The sequence below is a fragment of the Microcebus murinus genome, chromosome 5 (assembly GCF_040939455.1).
Source record: "Microcebus murinus isolate Inina chromosome 5, M.murinus_Inina_mat1.0, whole genome shotgun sequence".
NCBI classification, from domain to species: domain Eukaryota; kingdom Metazoa; phylum Chordata; class Mammalia; order Primates; family Cheirogaleidae; genus Microcebus; species Microcebus murinus.
Window position 1 is genome coordinate 13,153,794 of NC_134108.1, and position 17,034 is coordinate 13,170,827.

The window sequence follows — 17,034 nt, forward strand, 5'->3', positions numbered from 1 at the left end:
AAATTTCCCAGCCCATCTTGCAAATGACTGTGGCCATTACACTGTGTTCTAGTCAACAGTTCAAAGAGAACCAACATGTGCCCTTTGTGCGCTCTTCTTCCATGCCTCTTCCTTCATCCTGTTGCCTGGAATTCAGATAAGATGGCTGGAACTGTAGCTGCAATTTTGGATCTTGTGGAAAAGGGACATACCCTAGGAGATGGGGAATGAGCTGGAAAGGATTTAGATTACCAAAAACTTCATGGAGCAGAACCCTCGTACTAACCCTTGACATCTCCTTCTGTCCCTATGTGAGAAAGAATTTCTCTCTTATTTAAGTCACCATTAGTGTAGAGATTACACACAATCAAAAGTCTCAAATACCCCAAAAACTATCCAGTGCCTGGAACGTTAGTGCTTACAATGAGTTACTATTAAATCATTTAAATGAATCAAAACAAAAGAAAGAATTTGCAATGATAAAGTCTTTATTTTCTATATTTCATTTCATACAATCATTTTGGAAAAATAGTTGTGTCTCCAAATGTACTTTCACTGAAGAAGCTGATATGACCAAAGCATTACTTTAAGTGATTATGGAAAAAATATCTATTACTGAAAAACAAGTGTTCCATTCCATTTACATTTACACATACTTAACACAAGCATAAAGGGAAGGTCTGATGTCAGAAGTAGGGGTCATTTTTCTTAACTGAAACTCTAGATCAGAGGAAAGGCTTTGGTGATTAGCAATCTAAATTTGAGGGTTTTAAATCCCCATTAAAAATAATGATTGCCTATAAATGTGGAAACATAAGATTTTCTGAAAATCTTTTTGGAAGGATGTCTTTTTATCTTCACTGTTGTTATCCTCTTAGGCATTTTGAGGTTTATTTAACACAGCATTTTATCTGCTTAACATTCAAATTTAGATGCACTAATTATCTGCTCTACTCTTCTGAATAGTTAAACGCACTCTATAAATAAACACATCAATTTTGTTCTATTACTACTCTTCCAAAATGTCTCATATAATTGGAATTAACCTAGTATTCACTTATCATTAAATTTATTTTTTGTTAGAAAGGACATACAGCATATGAAATTACAAGCTTTTTACGAGTTAAAGACAAAATTTAGAACTCTCAAATAATATTTACAATGTAAACATCACAGTCATTACATTAGATAAAATAAATCACAATATTCACAACACAATATATTTTATTTGGTTTTGATATTGAAGTTGTTTTCTTGAATTACTTATATAGAACTCAAAATTTAATTACGTTGTCATTTTCCTTCAAGAATTCTGAAAAAGAAAGAATTGTTGTTTTAGGCATAAAACTGTTTTTATTTAAAGCATCTTAGTTTGATTCACTCATGTATTCATTTGATAAGGGTCTATGTCCCTTTGTCCCTTGTTAGCAGCCTGTGTCAGGAGATCTTGTTGTGGGATATGTCAAGAGAGCACCTTCCAGAAGGCTGGTTATAAGGGAGCTGGCATGTGAAGGGACTCTCTAATTAGTCATTAATAATTGCTCACTTGTAATTTCACAGATGGATGACCCACAGGATTTCCTCTTCAAAGAATTTGTCCAAAACCATTCATTTGAAAAAGAAAAGAATGGAGGATGGAATCTCATAAGTGGCCTTGCAGTTTACAAAGGAGAGAGTGATTCATCCATTCTCCTTTATATTTTAGTGTCTTTTGTATTTCTTAATTTGATGAAGAAGGCTTCTTCTTATAAGTTTTTTTTTCAAGAAGCCAAATATGATTAGCTTTCTTCTTTGGGCAAAAGGACTTATTTCTCTGAAATGTCTATATATGATAAGGAATTGGTGTGGGCAGCACTCATGCCTCTCTCAGTATGTATCTCTCTTAGAGATAAAGGGTAATTAGTAGATAAATGCGACCAATTGCTCAGGTGTCATCTGTCCACTTTTGATGACTCTCTTAAAAATCTTAGATAACCCCACCAGGAACTGAGGTAAGACTATGAATTACCTTTAGTCTGAGCATGGGGCTAGTTTAATCTTCTTGACCTACTTGGGGGTTAGAATCTGGCCCATCTTCAGGTTTTATGAATAAAGTTTTGTTGGAACCCAGCCACTCCTGTTCATTTTACGTATATCTGTGGCTGCTTTCATGCCACAGTAGCAGAGTTAAGTCATTATAACCGAAATCAGATAGCCCACAAAGCTGACAGCCCTTTAGAGAAAAATGTGCTAAGCTTTGATATGGCGATGACAAGTGCTATAAGCACTTGCCAAGTATTATAGATTTTTACGAAATATTAATGTAACATAACTCAGGAAAGAAATATGCCTTGTACTCACATTTATGTAAAATCAATTTTGATAGCAAACTTACCACTTCACAAAGGAAAAAAGTTTATGCATGTGTATTCTCTATTCAAAAAACATACTTACCAGTGAATGCTATTGGGGACATAATGCCTACACTCATTTTATAGGTAAAACAAGTTAAATTTGACTTTTGCTACATGAAGTTTGCTATGTTTCAAGGAATACAATTAGACCCAGGGAACCTTGGTGTTTTCATAATACTAAGCCATATTATAATTTGATGATATTTCCCTGGACTTAAATTAAATGAGGTGCTACCAGTCAATCATGTGACTAAACCTTAAATTAATAAAAAACAGCATGGTTGATTCCCCAAAAGGAAGCCAGTTTTTATCATGAATGTGAGTCAGGCTCTTCCATTTTTTATCTTGACACAAGATAGGAATATATCTGAGTAAACTAGGAGTATGATTCAGATACCAAACGGTTTGCTCATTGTGATGAAAACATTGCATGCATCATTTTAAGGTGTCTGCTGGGTTGGGGTAAGTGTCCTTAGATGAGGTCTCATGTTCAGAAATTATTTAAGCCTAAAATTATTTCTTACCAAGTGACTCTTATTTACATAAGTAGGTGCTGTAAGGATACAGTAAAAATGCACAGGTATACCCACCACTGGGAAATTGTCATCAGCTTTGCTGCAAAGAGCTTTTGATCATTTTTCTAACTCTTCAGGGAAGTCAGGAGATTCTCCCTCACTGCTGCAGACCAGAAAAAGAAAATTGTGTATGTTAAGGCTCTTAGATGAAAAGGATCTAAAGAAACAATTATGACATAATGGCTGCTGTTCTCTGTGCTCTGTAAAGTATACTGGGAGCTAAACAATTATCTTTGAGATTAGTTAGTATCTACGAATCATTCCTGAGAGTGTCTAAACTTATTTTTACAAAATTATAATCCAGTGGGCAAAGAGAATCATTTTGTCTCATCTCACCCAAATGGAATTATCCTTAATATTCACCATGCAAACAAAAATAACTGGAATAAAAAGAATGTACTTCACTGCCTATTGATTGTGTCCAGTATTTATACAGCACAGAGAGACGTAGCATTTACAGATTCTAAATATACAAAACACCTAATAGTTTAATTGGATTAAAATAAGAGTATTTACTATGTACATGAAGGAAGTTCTGTATATTACCAAATTTCTAATTGATTGCACTTTACATGTTTTAAAAATCAGCACTTTTTATAAAACCTGTTCCTAACTTCAGACCAGACGTCTCTATAATTATCATTTTTTTTTTTTTTTTTTTTTTTTTTTTTTTTTTGAGACAGAGTCTCACTTTGTTGTCCAGGCTAGAGTGAGTGCCGTGGCGTCAGCCTAGCTCACAGCAACCTCAATCTCCTGGGCTTGAGTGATCCTTCTGCCTCAGCCTCCCGAGTAGCTGGGACTACAGGCATGCGCCACCATGCCCGGCTAATTTTTATATATATATATCAGTTGGCCAATTAATTTCTTTCTATTTATAGTAGAGACGGGGTCTCGCTCTTGCTCAGGCTGGTTTTGAACTCCTGACCTTGAGCAATCCGCCCGCCTCGGCCTCCCAAGAGCTAGGATTACAGGCGTGAGCCACAGCGCCCGGCCTATAATTATCATTTTTAAACACTGTTGGCATAGTAGAGTCAACTGGGGAGCTCTTAAGAATACCTATGTCTATCGTTGTACCCCAGTTTGTTTTTGTGTAAGGCCCAGACATCTGTGTCTTAAAAGTTCTCCATGGTAGTCTAATGTTAGCGAAGGTTGAGAATTACTGCTTCATATAAAATAGATAGAATGAGATAGAGAGAGAGGTAAGTCTCCATATGTATCTTATATTTTGAGTCACTTATAATTTCTCATTTGGTTCTCTTCTTTACCTCCTCTTTCCATTCAGAATTGAGTTCAAGTATTTCTTTACAGCCATTTGTTTTCTTAGGCGAGTATAGTTGTCAGTGAAGACTGCATCTGAATGGCGTTTGATTGGTGCAGGGTCTTCTGAGATGCCACTGCTAAAGAATATGAGGGAAAGGAAATCAAAGAGTTTTAAAAAGAAATTATGGATGCACAAATGTTCCAATTTTTTTGGAGTCAGATAAAAAGGAATTCCAACACCCAACTCATTTCTATCACAAAAACGACTAAAAGAAAAATACAACTAAACGCAAAGATGGGGAGGAAGGAATAATCTAACATATTTTAGCATGACCTGGGACTGCCTTAAGACATATTCTGCTCTGAGCATATAATTAAGAAAAAAAGAATTGGAGAACACTTGAAGTTGTACTCTGCCATTGAAAGGAATTTTTTTTTTTAAATAAATGCTTCTTTAGAAGCCATGATACCCTCAGCAGTGTCATGTAAATATTCAGCTATTGGCCATTTAAAGAAAGAATCGCCCCCACTTGGTTTGAGCAGAAAGTAAAAAGTAAGTACTGTGGTTGACCTTATCATTTGCTTCAGTTTTTACTATTTCTTACATATTTTTTGCTTGGATTCAATTTGATTGCAGACTGCAGATAAGTGATTGCCATGTAAGAAAAATAAGTGTGTCTGGAGTCAATGAGTATAACATTATTAAAAGCCATATTTCCTTAACATATGAGCCTGAAATATTTTATTCAAAAATACAATTTATTTTATTTAACCAAATTAAACATCAAAGAGTTATCAATTTTGAACAAAGTAAATAACTTATTGAGAATAAAAATGTAATTTACAGATTGAATAATTATAACACTTTGATAAAAATAATATATTATCTTTACCTAACTCGTTTTCCAATGAGGGACTCAAGGTATTTTTTGGCAGAAAGTTGACCCAAGAGTCTACTGAAGTCACTGGTGAAAACTCCATCAGCATGTCTGGCATATCTAAAACAAGGAAGAAAAGATAGCTATTATTTTGTAAATGTTTTTCTAGAATATTGTTTTGGCTCATTAAATAACAGAGAAACTTATTAGCTTATTATGAAAGCTTTTCACTAAATCTCAAGTCCAAAAGGAGGTTTCTAACATTTCAACAAAGTTACTTTTTAGGCACTTATATCAGGATACATTCTGTATTTCTAGCCCAAGACTTTGAAAAATTAAAGAAATGAACTTTCTAGAAGTATATTTCAATATTACTTCCTCGTAAAATCTTTAAAATAAATTATTCTCTAAGCAATATTGGTGTGAAAGATATAATGTATTTAAATTAGTTTCTACTTATTTATGGTGCTTTATTTCTGCTACACTGAATAAAGATATATGCAATGGGAAAATACCCTGATTTTAGCAAGTTCACAAACTTGCTGTATCTTTTGCTATTGCTTCTGCCAAAATATTTGGAAACAAAAGCTCTTAAGATAGAGAGGGTCTTATGGCATTTCAACCAACCTTTCCATCCAAATTAGGAACTTTGTCTTCAGTGTGGAGCTGCTCAATTTGTACTATTTAGCAATAATCACGCCTCGGATAAACCTCATTGGCTATGATATTGCCACTGCACAAAGCTTCAATTTGTACTAGATGGAAGCTTTAGACAAATAGTTCTATAAATGAACAACTCTATTAGATAGCTTTTCTTTACATAAAGTTGAAACTTTCTTTAGCGCCTCCTTCATCATGGCCGTAAATGCTGCAGTTTTACTGGATTACATTACAATCTGCGATGCTGAAATATGTGCAGTAGAATATAAATGAATGATGTGTTCATCCTGGCTGGTTGCAACCCACCTACATGAAAATCATGTACAGCTGCAAGAGCAGCAATAAACCAGGCGGCACAAAGCCATGACACATGGAAACCTGTAGTGTTATGCTATAGGAATAGCTTCATGGTGAAATAAAATTAGAACATTTCTAAAATATATTTTCTAACATACAACTCACTTGCATAGTTTTACAAAAATAAACTCACCTGGATACATCATAATAGGGTGTGTCATTTTCAGCTAATGCGTTTTGCAAGATGTCAGTGTCTGCTTTTAATGAATCTTGGTCAGGTTCATCTGCTCCTTCAAATGGCATTCTGTCACCCAACCTATTCGAGGAAAATATACCAGAAGTATAATTCCTTTCCCAGAATATAGTACTGATGGTTTTGCAACTGTTTAAAATAAGACACTCAGAATCTTGAGAAGTACTAGCCATTCACAATGTAAGAATAGTATAATTTGACTTACTGGCTCCTATCGTTAATGACAATGTAAGTAGTGAAATTTTTTATTATCCTATAAAATAGATGTCACGCAATTTTTATAAGCTGTATATACCAAACATAAAAGCTTCTTAATTTAGTGTTATCAGAGTATTAAACAAACTACACTTCCTTGGTGTACTTCAGTACACCAAGAATATGTTCACTTTTTAAAGTCCAATTTCACAAGTAGAAAGATTTTATACAAAATAGAAACTTAAAAATTTTTAATCAATGTGAGAACTGATAAAAATACATGTATTTAATGATGTTTAGTATCATTTGTTCCAAACATTTCTCAAGACCCAAGTATTAACTGCTTTTCTTTCTCTAGGTCCCTAAGCTTTGCTTCAAAGTTTTACCTTGACGTGAGGTATTTCTCTATATTGATCAAGTCCAAAGAATCTCTCCATCTACGAATAGTTACTCAAATTCAATAAATTTTGGGGTGCCCCCTGGCTTCTAATCTTATGTATTAACACATTAAGGGATGCACAACCTTTTACTGGAAGATTAAAATAGTCATGCCTATATAAGAAATATGATTATATTTATGGATGCAACACCAGCACACTATTATAATTTTGTGTGTATATATTTTTTCTATTAAGGTAAACCTTCAAGGATTGTGCCATTTCCTTGGTATTTGTGTATATTTTGGTGATGTGATAGTTGGTAGTCAGTAACAAGTATTCCTCTGTTGGTCTGAGTCCTAGCAACTAATACAAACTTCAGCAATCGTGTGATTATTCACTCTATTGAGCATAAGTCTACCTTAAGCAAAAAATCAGAAATGAGCAAATATGCAAAAAAAAAAAAAAAGATTATTTTGCCTTTAGATACAGTGGTTGCTTGTAAACTGGAAGGAATATTCAAGCTAATATAGCTTTTGTTTCCTGTTTACTTTTTTAGCATAAGTTTATTTTATTTCAAATAAATTTTTAAAGATGAGTTATGTTATAATTTATGAATTTGAAATATAGAATACAACATACAGGACAGTAAAACTAAGGAATTATAGTTCAAACCAGGTATATGAAAATTTACTCATTGGGGCTGTATATCTCAGTAGACCAATTATCACACATTTTTAATATTGGCAAATTGATTCTGCCTCGATAGATTTCTGTCCGACATGATTTTATATATGTTTGACTAACCAACTACCAATCTTAAAGTTATTTACTGATTCATCTTGAAAATGAACTAACATGTGATTGGCAACTAAACAGTTATTTTTCTACCAGAAACTGAACCGAACTGCAATGATAATAGATAAAAATTTATTACTTACCTAAAACAGGTTTTGAAAGAAAGAAAAGTCAAATACCCCTTTTACCACGTTTGGAAATGTGATCCACCCTCCCGGTAAAACTAATCACTCACCACATCTCTCATGGCTCGAAAGTGAGTTCCAGGACTGAGAAAGATGATGTTGACTTGATGTTGAGAAGAAAAACTTACTCAACACATCAATTAAAAAATTTAAATAAATAGTATATAATTTAACATTTTTGGTTGTCCAAGATAACATATAGGAAATTCCCATTTAGGTGAAGAAGGAATGTTCAACTCTCTGAATTGAAAGAGAATTTACCTCAGGAGGGAACTTACCTCAGAGCAGAAGGTGCCCCAAAAAGAGGCCAAGCCAGTGTTTGTGAGAAGAGCACACTGAAAAGTGTCAGCAGCACAAGGAGCTGGGGCTTACTTCTAGTTTCCATTTCTGTGCTTCTAAAGAGAGAGAACCACATCAGCTCTTCCAACCACAGTTGTCACCAGCTAGGTAATTCTGAGTGTCTAGCAGCAATTTCCAATGGCTCTTACAAGTTAGGAAGAAGTAATTTTTATCTTGTAGAAAGAATTAAACTGCAATGTTTTTACTTTTTAACATCAAGATTTCTCTCAGTGACAGGTGCTTGAATAAAAATTATTTTTTACTTTTATTTTCATCTGCTGCCTATCATCAGCCAGACCCCAGTACATACTGAATGCCATGCTTTTATAGTGTTGGAAATAGCCCTGGAGACAATCCTTTTATACCAGTGTCGTAGCATCCAAGTTTAGCATCTTTTTTGACTAAGGAAAATAGCTTCAAGAAATTGATTTTCTGCTGCTTTAAGCTTTTAGTATCTAACTAACATAAAACTAAGGTGTCATCTATTTAATAACTCTTCTGTTCTTGGTGTATATATGTATGAATATAATGTATATACACATATCAATATGAAAAAGATTGTGTACATGCATTTCTTTTTCCTCTCATAATTGTAGTTATTACTGGGAATTTATTTCCTTAAGGCTGGGTTTGAACAACTTAACTCAATTAATAATCAATATTAATATCCAAAATATTGTTGAGTCAAATATTGTCATGGAAATACAAGTATCCATAAAATACAAATATATTAAGAGCAAAGCTTGTGTTTTATTTACACATTTAATTTCTAAGTAGTTTCTAGACAAAAAACTTAAAAATTCAAGGTCTGTTTCTATTGCTTCTTATAAAAATCACAATATTTAAACTTAACATAAAGAAAAAAACACTTCTGAGGTTGACTTAACAAACATATGAAATAGAAAAAAACAGCACTTTAAAAATAAGTTGAAAACTTCAAAACAAATGTATTCACTGAACCCTTCCGTTGAAAATCTATAAACAAGCAAACAAACCTTAAGTGAATGTATTATTTTTAAAATTAGTTTTTTAGCAAAAGTACAAGCAGGGCAAGGCAACTTACAGTCAAAATAATTCAGAAAATCTATTCATATGAGAGATATTGAGGTATTTCTACTCTTACCAGGTGACTTGAGAAACTTGTCTTTTTGCTGTTGCAAAGAAGGAACACTGTAACATTATTTTCAAGAGAGAGAAAAATTCAATATATTGTAATAAAAGTTCCAGAGGCAGGAGGGAAAAAGGAAAAGAAAGGTAAATATTTCACTTACCTTGCTGAGTAGTGTTCCTTGGGAGCTTTGTGTCCTGGAGAGTGTTGGAGCTGTCCTGGGTGCTGAAGTCCTAGGCGTAAGAGGAAGGCTCTGCCAGATCTCTGCCCTGGGTACTGGCTTAAGGTTGGCTCTTGTTGCCGGCTACTGCTCTTCACTCTACACTGACCAGCATTTCAAAGCCCATCATTTTATAGGGCTTGTACTTAGGGCTGAGCAATCACAAATCTCTCTAAAAGACGTCACAGTATGACGGGCATGGGATGAATAGGACTTGAAGTTCCTATTTAATTGTCATTATGTCTTATTTATATAAATTTATAGGGGGTAACTTCAAGACGTAAGATAAGAGGAAATTTACTTTTCTTTAAATAAAAAATGGTACCAAGATTTATGTAAAATGTTTTAATCTTTAGTCATAAGAAAAATGATTACAGTGTCATAGCTAGGGCCACTGGGATTCTTTCAGAAAATAAGGACTTCATGTGCAGGAACAAAGGCTGAAAGCAACAAATACTGATACTCATTATGCTTATAAATGTATAATTATCCTTTATTACAAAGTATACAATCTCTTAATGCCACTTTTATTTTTATGCTATTTATGTAGATCTTGATTCAATCTTTCTCGAAATCTATGCTAATTTTAAAAACATCTAGAAATATTTTTTCACCTGTATAGTATTACATTTCATTTTTGTTGACACAAATCCTAGGATAAAAGTTTCAGAAAGTCTTTAAGATGGTAAAATATACAGACTGCTGTAGATAGCAGTAAAAGTAGTGCTATTTCATATGTGTATAAAATATCATAATTCCCAATGCACTTACATGTGCACTATATCAAATGATCAAAAAATAATTATCAGACTATATATCCCAAGGTATTTAATTTTATTCCTTTTTAAAGACTGTTCTCATCATTTTAACAAGTTCTTGCACTATGTAGAATTATTTTGTTTTCTACACCCACTTCCAACACACAGACACACACACCAGTTTTTGAACATTTCTGACTCAGTTGCTTGACAGGTGGTTTCAAAGAATTAGTTGGTAAGCATTTATATAGTACTTTGATAAATATATAACTTCTATTTGTGGGTTTTTAATTCAAAGTAGCCGAGCATACATCTTATCAGGTTTCAAAGTAAAAAAAATGCAGCCATATGAATGATTTCATGCACAACAAAGTAAAATGCTATCTTTCCCTTTATGTAAAAAATTTCTAGTATGTGTTTTCTTTTTACAGTTTTGTTTGTAAGTTCCATAAGGAAGAATGGCTCTAAAGTCCTCTTTCTTTCTTTAAGATTTTGGTATCTATTTGCTTTATTCAAAGTCAGACTGATCCAGTAAAAGAATATCCTGCTATGCTTAATCATATTTTCTAATCCAGTTACAAGAAAAATTAAATGAATTAAATTTCAAAATGTCTGGAAATTTGTTTCCCAGTTGACAGCTCTGACTTAAGCCAGAGTTCCTGTGGCTTAATTCCAGGAAATCTTTTTTTACCTGATTATTACAAACTAGAGGTTGAAATGGTTCTCATATGGAATTTTTTTATCCTTAGCTCTTTGTCACCCAATTCTGAGAGAAGTAATTTTAGTTAAGAACAGCAACAGCAAAGGAAGTAGATTGAGAGTCACAGACAAATCAATACTGAATAATATGCAGAAAAATATTTTTTAAAAGGACATGAAAGTTGATTATTATTTGGTCTAAGCAAGCATTTAACATTCACAAAGAGTAACTATAGTGTATTTTTTTAATAGTAAAGGCAGTGTTCCCATTATAATATTAAAAAGAAAAATAAAGTAATTCAGTTTTATTACCTTTGGATAAAAATAAACTAAATCAAAGAACTGCCTTTTTCTTATGAATTTAAACTAGACCGCAAAACAGTTTCAAAGTGAGAGCACAGCACCATCTGCAGGTTGAAAGTCTTAATTCACAGAATTTATAAAAATTTGTTTCTTTTTTTTTCCAAGAAAATGGAGTGTAAACCAGAGGTCTTTTAACCAGCTAACCTAAGGATGCTTCCATAAAAATAAACATATGAAAAACATACTATAGTTGACTATATCCTGAACACCTTATTACTACGAAACTTCAGTAAACACAAACAAATGCGAATTTACTATTTAAATCTGCTTTTTCCTTACATTGACACATTCTTCCATAATTTGCTCATGTCTATAGCAAAATTTATTTTCTACCTTATAGGCTTGCAGTAAAGTGATACTTGTAACAAGGAGAACTATCATCATTCATTTACACAGGTAGGAAAAACCTCAAGATCCTTCTTTCACAAATAAGCAAACTAACATCCAACAGGTTTAAGTAAATTTTTGCTAGGTCATTCAGGTGTGTTTAGTAATAAAAATGGGATATAAATATAGGTTTTCTGATCTTGATTTAGTATTTTTTCCAATGAGCACTGGTAATATTCTGTAACTGTTGCTATCACCATTATTGATGCCAACAGGTCAGATAAGGAAATTGAATGCTCATAAGAAAATTGAATACTCATTAAAATATTGGCATCCATCTCTCCTATTTTCCCTTTTCACCAACAGAACAAAAGGCAGGAAAATAAAACTAAAATTATAAAACATACTGGATGCAGGAAGTCAGATAGAAGGGATTTTCAAGCTCAGGAGATTGGCAGGAATTCAGGTTTGCCATTTTCCCCATAGTACAAAGAGCTAATTATTGCTTGCTATTATGGATGATATGCCTAAACTGTGCTCTCCTGCCTCTTTATGTGACAGCTTTGCCTACCTAACTCCCCCTAATGCGCACCCAGCTCTGAGACTTGTCTTCTATCTACCATAATAATCCTGGCGAGGTTTAATCTAGATCAGAGATCTGGAAACTACTAGCTGTGAGCCAAATAGGCCCACCCCGCTGTTTTTTACACCTCGAGAGGTAAGAATGATATGTATATTTTTATATAGTTTAAAAATTAAAAGAAGAATAGTATTTTATGACACGTGAAAATTATACGAAATGTAAATGTCAGTGTCTGTAAGTAAAGTTTTATTGGAACATGGGAAAGCTCATCATATATGCATTCTCTATGGTTGCTTTTGTGCTACAATGGCAACATTGAATGGTTGCAACAAAGATTGTATAGCTCTCAAAGGCTAAAATGTTTACTGTTTTGTCCTTCACAAAAAGAGTTTTCAATCCCTTGTCTAGAATCTCCTGTTTGGAGGATATTTAAGACAGTATATTTGCCTTAATATCCTTAAGTTCAATAGCTTTCAGTACTTTTATTAGAAAATATATATCTGTGATTACATACTTTATATATCTAATATATAATATATGTATTAATATTGTGTAAAATATATGTACATGTATGTATACACATGTAAATATAATATAAATAATGTACTTTTTGAAAGTATATATTTATATAAGAGGTATATGCATATTTATATAATATATTAAAAGTTTATATATTTAAAGCATACATATTAGAGTATATATTGAAAGTATACATACTTTCAAGTCTTTTAAATTAAAATATTTGAATTTATTTTCAGAATTTTGTTTTCTTGTCATATTAGTGATTTGATGAAAATAATGTTATAATAAAGATCCTTTTTCTCTTTAAAGTTACCAATTATAATTCATTCTGAAATCTAAAAATATCTTAATAAATATTAAGCAATTGGCTACATAATGATCTAAATGGTATGATTGAAGACAGCCTCTCCCTGAGCTCCAAGACATTATTATCCATCTCATTTACTGGGATTGACCAATGACCTTGAGTTTTGTATGACCATGGTTTGCTTAGGAGGAGCCTGCCCAAGACCCCATGGTATTTCACTGAGTATCAAAAACAATTTCAAAAAGTCCCTGGGCCTGAAGGCTAGTAACTTAGAGATTCATCCTAAAATGAAGCATGGAGGCTGAATAGAGGCCGACCCTTGTCACTAGCAGGGCATGCCTTTCTCTTTGTCCGTCCATTGTTCTAGCTGGTCTCCAGCTTTGACATCCAGTTCCTCTCTGTAGGCTTCCCCACCCCATTCCTTGGCCCTCAGGCCACCAGCCTGTTTCTTTTATTTTGCCTCAGCCCTACATGACCTCCCAATATACCTGAGTTTTGTTTTAGTCTTGGGACAGATCTGATGCCACAGGCTTCCACTCAGCTCTGCCTTCTGCTGGGTATTTTCTATTTGTCCCTCTGGGTCCTCTCTCTGCTCTTCTCCATTCCTTACAGGCTGACCTTTAGGGACTGCAACATCCACGCTCCGTGGTCCACTAGCTTTTGGTTGGACTCAGCAAAGGAGAGGCGCTGGTTGGAAATCAAAGGGGCCAAACAGGAGAAGAAAGAGAGTTCTAGGTGTGTTTCTCCCTTGGCATGGTTTAAAAGATGCTACACTCCACTCTCAAGACCCAGTGTCTGCAAGGTGGCCTCTCTCCCACAGCCCCAGTGGGACCAACAGCTCCCTGCTGAGGCTATTCTATGGGATCCTTGCCACCTTATTGCTTCTATTATAGTTATGAAACTCTCCTCAGTCTTTATTAAACTCTCCTTCATTAGCCTTTGGAGAGTGCCATTTGCATCCTTCCTGGCGTACTCTCACTCCTACACCCCACCTGACACTTCTAAGAATACCTGGAGACATTCAATTTTAAGATTGGATAGCTGTACAATTTTAAAGTTGTAATATTTTAGGCTTGAGTTGTGAGACTCCTTAAAGTAATCAATGTGTAAGCTTGGAGAATGGTCACTCTAGCCTCAAGCTAATGACTGTCTAATTAATGAATAATTGATTTTTGAAGATTGTGGCTGAAACACAAATAAATCAGAAGCGCATTCAGGACCTCAGTACTATTCAAGTCCCTCCAGGAAAAGTGGCCGGATCCATTGCTGACACAAGTCCACAGGAAAGGTCAGCGTGCAGTCACAAGCCAGACGTCAAACCCAGATGGGGGTCTTTGTGAAGAGTAGCAGAGTCGCCCTGGAGAAGAGACCTGGGGCAAACGTGGCCCCTGCCTCCCCCGGGCTCCTGGCGCCTGGCCCTCAGGAAAGAAACTCTGTCTGGGAAACAGAAGCTGTGGCTATTTGATAAACTTTTTTTTTTTTTTTCTTAATTATCATTCTAATATCCTGTGTCTGTAGTCACTTCACTGCACTTCCCAATCTGGGAGATGGTTGTTTTAATTTCTGACCCATAAAACCTTAATTTTCAACTAGAAAGATTTAAGACAATTTAGTCTTGTCACTTTGTTTTGAGAAATTATAACAATTCCATACACACAAAGAGGCCAGTGGCTTCTAATGAGTAAAACAGAGCTGAGATTGGGACCTCTCTTTTCTCTGCTCAAGGGAATTGTGAAGGCGGTAAATTCACAACCCACAGAATAGAGGAAGTGTCATGTAACTCCAAGTGACAGGGAAGAATGGGAAAGAGGGTGAGGTTACCTTTCTGCTGTGGTCATCTGGAATTACCTTGGATGGTTGATTAATGTGTATTGATGATGTTAACAGTTAAGTCCCAGTGACTTATATTTTTTTGGAAATATCTGTTACCCAAAATAATAACCAAATGAGTTATTGCCTCTGTTGGTGAGAGGCATCAGAACAGAAAGTAGGTTCCTAGGTCCCTGGTAGTCTCTGTATGGCCACAGTGCCTGCAATTAGGTTGTTTCAAAGAAACACCGTGCATGGGAAAAGAGAAACCTAGTTTTTCTATGGAAACAGTTCTGAGCCCAAATATTAGACAGAAAAAACACAGGAAAGCTTCTTTCTTCTCTTCATACACAAGAAGAACTACTTTGGGCTTTTTTCTTGGGGAAGGAATGAGAATTAGACACTTCTGGAGTTATCTGTGTTTCCTGGCATAGATATCAACCACCTCTGACAATCATATACATGGGAATTCCTATAACTTAAGAGGTGGAAATAAAATGTGGGATTCCAAGTTTTTTGCATGATAAAACTGAGGATTCACTAAATAAGGCCAAGTCTCCATTCCCCTTTCCTATACAACCTCAGTAGATGCTCTGGGCTTTTTTCTTCCAAGCTCTTCTCCACAGTGCTGCCAAAGTGATCTTATCCCAAAATGTCTCTGATCACTCTCTTGTTCAAAACTTTCCTCTGGTTCCCCATTGCTCTGAAACTAAAGTCCCAACCCAGTACCAGGCTTACAAACTGGGCTCACACTGCTCCCAATAGTGGCCACTTTTGGTCCCTGTCCCATCCTACCACAGTCTATTCTCAGCCACACGGAACAACATATAGGCTCTCAGAAGTACCGTGTTCTCGTTGCCTTTGTTTTTTCACACCTACCATTTCCTCTTTCAGGAACACTCATTCCAATCTCTTCTTATTCTTCAGGTCCCAGTTTACAGAACATTTTTCCAGAAGGATCTCAACTCATTCTCCTATTAAATGTGGGTGAGGTGCTCTACTTTTAGGTTTCCATTTAACCCTGTATTTCCCTAGCCTAACACTGAGCAGGCTAAATTTTTACATTGCATTACATTTCTTATGCCACCAGGTAATTATAGCACGCATAAGCTGACACATAATGGGTGCTCAGTGACCATTTCAGATAACTGAATGAATGAGATCGAAATTGTATTTATTTCAACTCTATTTGCTCTGAATCTCAAGGGTTTTTAAAAATTGCTTCATTTTTTGGTTCTCTTGGTCCTATGTTCAATACTTCCTTCCTATCTTCACATTCAACTTAGTCTTAGTACAAGACAATATTTGCCCAATTCTTACCAGCTTTATGTTTTTAAGGATTTCTCAGCCATTTCCATTGTTTCTCTAGAGCTAAGTCTCACCCAGTGACATATAGGTTGCTTCTTAGTCCCTAAAAGAAGTATTAGGTATATAGGAGCCCTCTAAATAATGTTTGATTAGTATATTGGTGAGTATTTTAACCTGGATGAATATTGATCAAGGCCAGTAGAGTTTTTATTAAAAAATGTTTCTTCATAGCAGAAAAGGGAATATTTTCTAAAAATGTATATTATTCATTATTCCTTGGGAATGCCTTCTCTCAGCTTTCCAGTTTTGCTTTCATAGTATTCTGTATTTTTCTGTTATAGTATTTTCCATAGCACATTTAAACGATCAATTAATTTAACTATATCCCTTATTGGGACTGAGCCTTATGTGTCTCTATAGCCCCAAATCCTGGTACATTACAAGTTCCCCCCAAATAAAATTAATATTTTAAAGGGAAAATTATAAAGGTGTTTTTTAAAAATTTTCCAGCCATTATTATTGAAACTTAATATTGACTCTCCTGTATTTTGAAGCTAAACCAAAAAGAAAATAACTAGGAATTCCCTTACATAAAAAAAAAAAAAGTTGAAATTATTTGGTTTTGAGTTTAAAGCCTTTAGAGTTATATTTATTGAGTTCAGAAGATAAGTTGTTTGCAGATTTTGTGTCCCAAAGGATCTGCTCTTCAAATATGTTATTATATTCTATGGTTAGCAAACTATATAGCCCATGAACTAAATCCAAGTTATCACCTGTTTTGTGTGTCATGTAAGCTAAGAATGGCTTTTACATTTTAAATGGCAGAACTATCAAAAGAAGA

At 34.5% G+C, this 17,034-nt stretch overlaps 1 protein-coding gene and 1 pseudogene across 1 annotated transcript; both read right to left on the minus strand.

Annotated features, from left to right (window-relative positions):
- Positions 1-451: 451 nt before the first annotated feature.
- Positions 452-9,638, minus strand: VIP (vasoactive intestinal peptide). Its single transcript, XM_012748154.2, has 7 exons — positions 9,461-9,638; positions 8,129-8,245; positions 6,236-6,358; positions 5,101-5,205; positions 4,213-4,344; positions 2,963-3,050; positions 452-1,291 (listed from the first exon to the last, which is right to left on the minus strand). The coding sequence occupies exons 2-6, from the start codon at positions 8,233-8,235 to the stop codon at positions 3,005-3,007; spliced, it is 513 nt and encodes a 170-aa protein (XP_012603608.2). The 5' UTR covers positions 8,236-8,245; positions 9,461-9,638; the 3' UTR covers positions 452-1,291; positions 2,963-3,004.
- LOC142871181 (uncharacterized) lies at positions 5,768-5,830 on the minus strand (annotated as a pseudogene).
- Positions 9,639-17,034: the final 7,396 nt, after the last annotated feature.